The 4102-nt window shown below is 48.5% G+C and overlaps 1 protein-coding gene across 1 annotated transcript; it reads right to left on the minus strand.

Annotated features, from left to right (window-relative positions):
• Positions 1-280: 280 nt before the first annotated feature.
• On the minus strand, positions 281-2682 carry nfil3-6 (nuclear factor, interleukin 3 regulated, member 6). Its single transcript, XM_067476495.1, has 2 exons — positions 2389-2682; positions 281-1729 (listed from the first exon to the last, which is right to left on the minus strand). Exon 2 carries the CDS (start codon positions 1624-1626, stop codon positions 469-471), a length of 1158 nt encoding a protein of 385 aa, XP_067332596.1. The 5' UTR covers positions 1627-1729; positions 2389-2682; the 3' UTR covers positions 281-468.
• Positions 2683-4102: the final 1420 nt, after the last annotated feature.

Consider the following 4102-nt stretch of genomic DNA (forward strand, 5'->3'; position numbering starts at 1 on the left):
ACATGAGACAAACAGTCTGTTAACGTGACACAATGCAGAACAAGGCCGACACAGACCAGCTCATACTTTTATTTCTGACTAGTTACCATCTGTTCTGTTGCACCAGAACAACATGTCTGAAAATGACAATTACAAAACTGCAAACACGCTGTTTGTTAAGCTAGTAATAACGTGATGTAAACACTTTGTGTGTGTGTGTGTGTGTGTGTGTGCTCACAGTGTAAGAAATAGAAACTACTGCACAATTAACACTGATACACACAAGATGCTACAGACTCTCTGAAGCTGTTAGAGACGAATCTTTATGGACATTTAATTCAGTTTCACACAGTATCTGGAATAAAAACAACACATGGAGGTTTTGTGTCCTTGAAGTCCATGGAGGTTTTTTTTGAGTCCTTGTGCAAGTTGGAACTGTTGGAACTGTTCTAGGCTCACGTACGATCAGGAGCTGACCCTCGATGGACCTCAGTTGACTTTGGACATGAGCTGCTCTGTGAAGAGCTTCTTCAGCTGAGCCACCTCCTCGCTCAGAGAGCTGAGCTGGGACTTGAGGTAAGTGTTCTCGTGCTGATAGTGGACCTCAGTGTGTCCCTGTGTGGGTGGGGGCTGGAGGCTGTAGCTAGATGGGTACTGCGGGGACAGTCTCCCCTTCCTGGTCTCCTCCATCTCTGGCTGTGGCAGCCAGTTCCCTGCTCCTCCCTCACTTGCGCTCAGTCCTTTCATGGTGTCTCTCTGAGCTTCCCGACCTGCTGTGGCGAGGGTGGGGCTGCGTCTGGCACTGTTGGGGTCCCCCATAGCCTCCACTGCGTCCCCACTGCCGGGGGTCTTAAAACGCAGCTTGTGAGGAAGGTTTTTCATTGTTTCTAAGTGGTCTGGCTTTCCTCCAGCGAGTCCAGCAGGAGAGTGATGGAGGTCGTAGACCAGCTCCTCCGCCCTGTGAGGGGATAACTTCCCGTGTTCGCTCAGGCGGTCTTCAAAGAAGATCGGGCTGCCCACGCTGGACCCCCCTGGTGTAGAAAATCCAGAGTCCTCAGATGTGTTTCCAGCATCCCTGGAGCCACGCACACCCAGTGGGATTGCGTGGCTGCTGGGGTGTGATGCTGAGGAGCCGGCGAGGCCTGAGTCTCCTCTGTGGACGTAGTAGTGAGGAGTGAGGTGCTGGGGAGCCGAAGTGAGGGGCAGGATGGGGGCGTTGGAGGGGTCTTTAACCAGGCCAAAGCGGAATTTCAGGGCCAGCAGCTCGGCCCTGAGTCGAGCGTTTTCCTCCAGAAGGGCCAGAACCCGACTTTCCAAAACCATGTCGTTCACACGGCGCTTTTCCCGTGAACGCTTCGCCGCCTCGTTGTTTTTTCTCCTCTTGTCCCAGTAGCCCTCGTCCTTCTTGTCATGAGGGATGAACTCGCGCTTGCGTCTGACGCTGGACGACGGGCTGTCTTTGCGCTTGATGGCAGAGGTGCGACCCAGGAGGGAGCGGGCCAGCAGGCTGCTGGAGGTCAGGATGGACACTGCTTCGTCTGTGAAGGACACAGGCCCCACTCCTCCGCCTCCACCTGCAGGGATGGCTGCAGGTGACTCCAGTGCCTGCAGGACATCCACTTCCTGCTGGGACTCGTCCTCATACATGATGGCCGCCTCGCGCCGACAGGCTGTCCAGGAAGACTCTGCGGTGCTGACTGCTCCTGCACTCTCAGATCTGTTGGAGGCGAGGACGGTGCTGCAGTTCCACCTAGTGGTCACAGAGACAACAGGACAGCAGAGGGGGGATTTAGTGGTTACGCAAGCGCCATTACAACACAACATTATGTAAGCGCATTAAATCTCTCCAACTAAACCAGAGCAACTTGTACCAGAACCCTGGCAGTGAATATGGGACAGTGGGAAGCGGCTCAGTTGTAGCTTCACTTGAATCACTGTGTGACACTGAGCTGGAACCTGCTTTTTTGTCTTGGCTTCATCTTTCTGTGGTTCTTGTCCTGCGGTTTAAGCCCAATTAAGGAGTTCGCGCTCGGTTTCCGGTCTGTTTGCTTCATCAGCACTGACCCACATGTCGGGAGCTGTCACCCTGACCTACACTCTGCATCAGCGTCATCTGACGCTTCTCATTTGCAGATTAAATTTAGAGCAGGACGCGCTGCTGATCGCGCTCCGCGTTGTTTGAGTGACGGCGAACGGGATATTTTTGGTGCAGTCGCAGCAAAAAAGCAGCAAACATGAAGCGGAAACGGCTTTTCACATTAAACAACCACAGAATCCGTTGGAACCATGGTTCCTGTTACACACGCTGACGCCTCGTTTCCACTTCCACGGTTTGACCCCAGCAGCACACTGTCCACACCTGGACAAGTTTAAAACGATCCAACCAGAGGGAAACGTTGAATTTATTACCTTCTGTAGTCTCGGTGCGCACGGCTCCACTCCGCCCGTCCCAACGTCCTTACGTCCGCTTCGCGCTGCAGTTTGTGTCCGCGGCTGCTCGGTGTAACGCGGTGCCGCACCTCCGCTCTGCTCCACTTGGATGCCGCAGCTCCTATTTGTAACGACGAGTTCAGCTCAGGACGGTTCCTGTCCTCACTTGAACCAGCGGGACTCTGTTGGTGCGTGTTTCTCTGACGCCGCCTCCCCTCCCTCCAGAGGAGAGCTTTCACATAACAGGCATCATCATCATCATCATCATCTGACCTCCTCCCCTCCTCAGTGACTGGATAACAATTAGATAATATTGCGCCTGAAGAAGCAGCCACTGAGTCAGACACGCAGGCAGCAGTGCTGGTTACTGTGGTTACTGCACTTATGTACGATTTTATGGCACTTTTACTTCTTGTTTACAGGAGGAGTTTATACCTATTAAAGTGATAAGTCGTGTATTATTGTGGATGAATTAGTTTCAGTACATGAAGCGGTTAAATCAATTTTTAACTGCTGCCGACTTTATTAGAGACCAAATCTCTAAAGGAAAACTGATTTTGTTCTTAGTTTTTATTCATCTAAAATTCAAATATTTGATATTTAAATTTTTTTTTTTACAGTAACTAGTCAGAAATCGGATTTGTGAAGTGGTTCTTTCCTTGAATCTGTGCACGAATTAAACCAAACTAGACCTGAACGTTTTAGGTTCCTGACGTGGAACAACTCTGGGCTGGACTTGTTTGTTCATGTTTTCAACAGTATCAAGTTCTATAGTCTTTAAATACTTTGTTTGCATCAGAGAAATCACTCCAAGTACATTCAACAGTATCCAGAGTAAAGAATTAGAAGGGGCAGTGATACACTTTTACTTGAATATAGAACTTTAATTATGTCTCCCTTCCTCTTGTAGAGACCTGCATTTTAAGGCCAGTACATTAACACATTAACTTGACATTGCGTAATATGGGCTGAAAAAAAATAAAGCTGTAATTATTGTACTTTGTTTTGTAAAGTCTTTGTTTTCCTGGAACTGCAGCTTCCTCCATAGTCACGTTAAGTTAGCTCAGTTTGTATGTTTGACTTATTTGATTTGTCTACAAGGTTCCTGTTCTGTGTTTGTGTGATTGCTGACTGGAAGTTAAATGCAGCACCTCCAAATTCCAAATATTGTCTACTTGGATTTCTGTTACAGGGGTTTTGTAACAGTTTGTTGACAAGAAGGTGAACGGGGAGTTTGACCTCTGACCCCTAACACAGATCACCATGCAGAGTTACTGTGCACTTACCAAACATGCACCGCTCCTATGTGAAGCCTTTCTTTAGTTTGTGCACTGAGCCTGTTTGATGGTCAGCTCTTTGTTTTATTTCAGAGGGGGAAACAGCTGATTGGTCATTGAACACAGCTAGTGGTGACTGCAGACAACAAGCTTGTAAAGCCAACGTGAACACCACAAAAAGGGTTGATACACAAAGGCCCTAATGAACACTAATTACTGTAAATGTGCCAGCGTTTGCCAAGAGGCTCATTCTCGACTGCTGTCCCAGAGCCAGATATTAAATTAGCCATGAAAACAAAAATAAAGCACAACATACAATGGTTATGACAGAAAATGAATTTCTGCACAGCCTGTCAACAGAGTACAGTATTAAAGTGAGTCCTGCTTTAGCAGCTGAGCGAATGTGTGATCTTTAT

The sequence above is a fragment of the Channa argus genome, chromosome 15 (assembly GCF_033026475.1).
Source record: "Channa argus isolate prfri chromosome 15, Channa argus male v1.0, whole genome shotgun sequence".
NCBI lineage: Eukaryota > Metazoa > Chordata > Actinopteri > Anabantiformes > Channidae > Channa > Channa argus.

Excerpts from the sequence above, each read along its gene's own strand:
- nfil3-6 (XM_067476495.1), bottom strand. The coding sequence starts at position 1,626 with ATGTATGAGGACGAGTCCCAGCAGGAAGTGGATGTCCTGCAGGCACTG.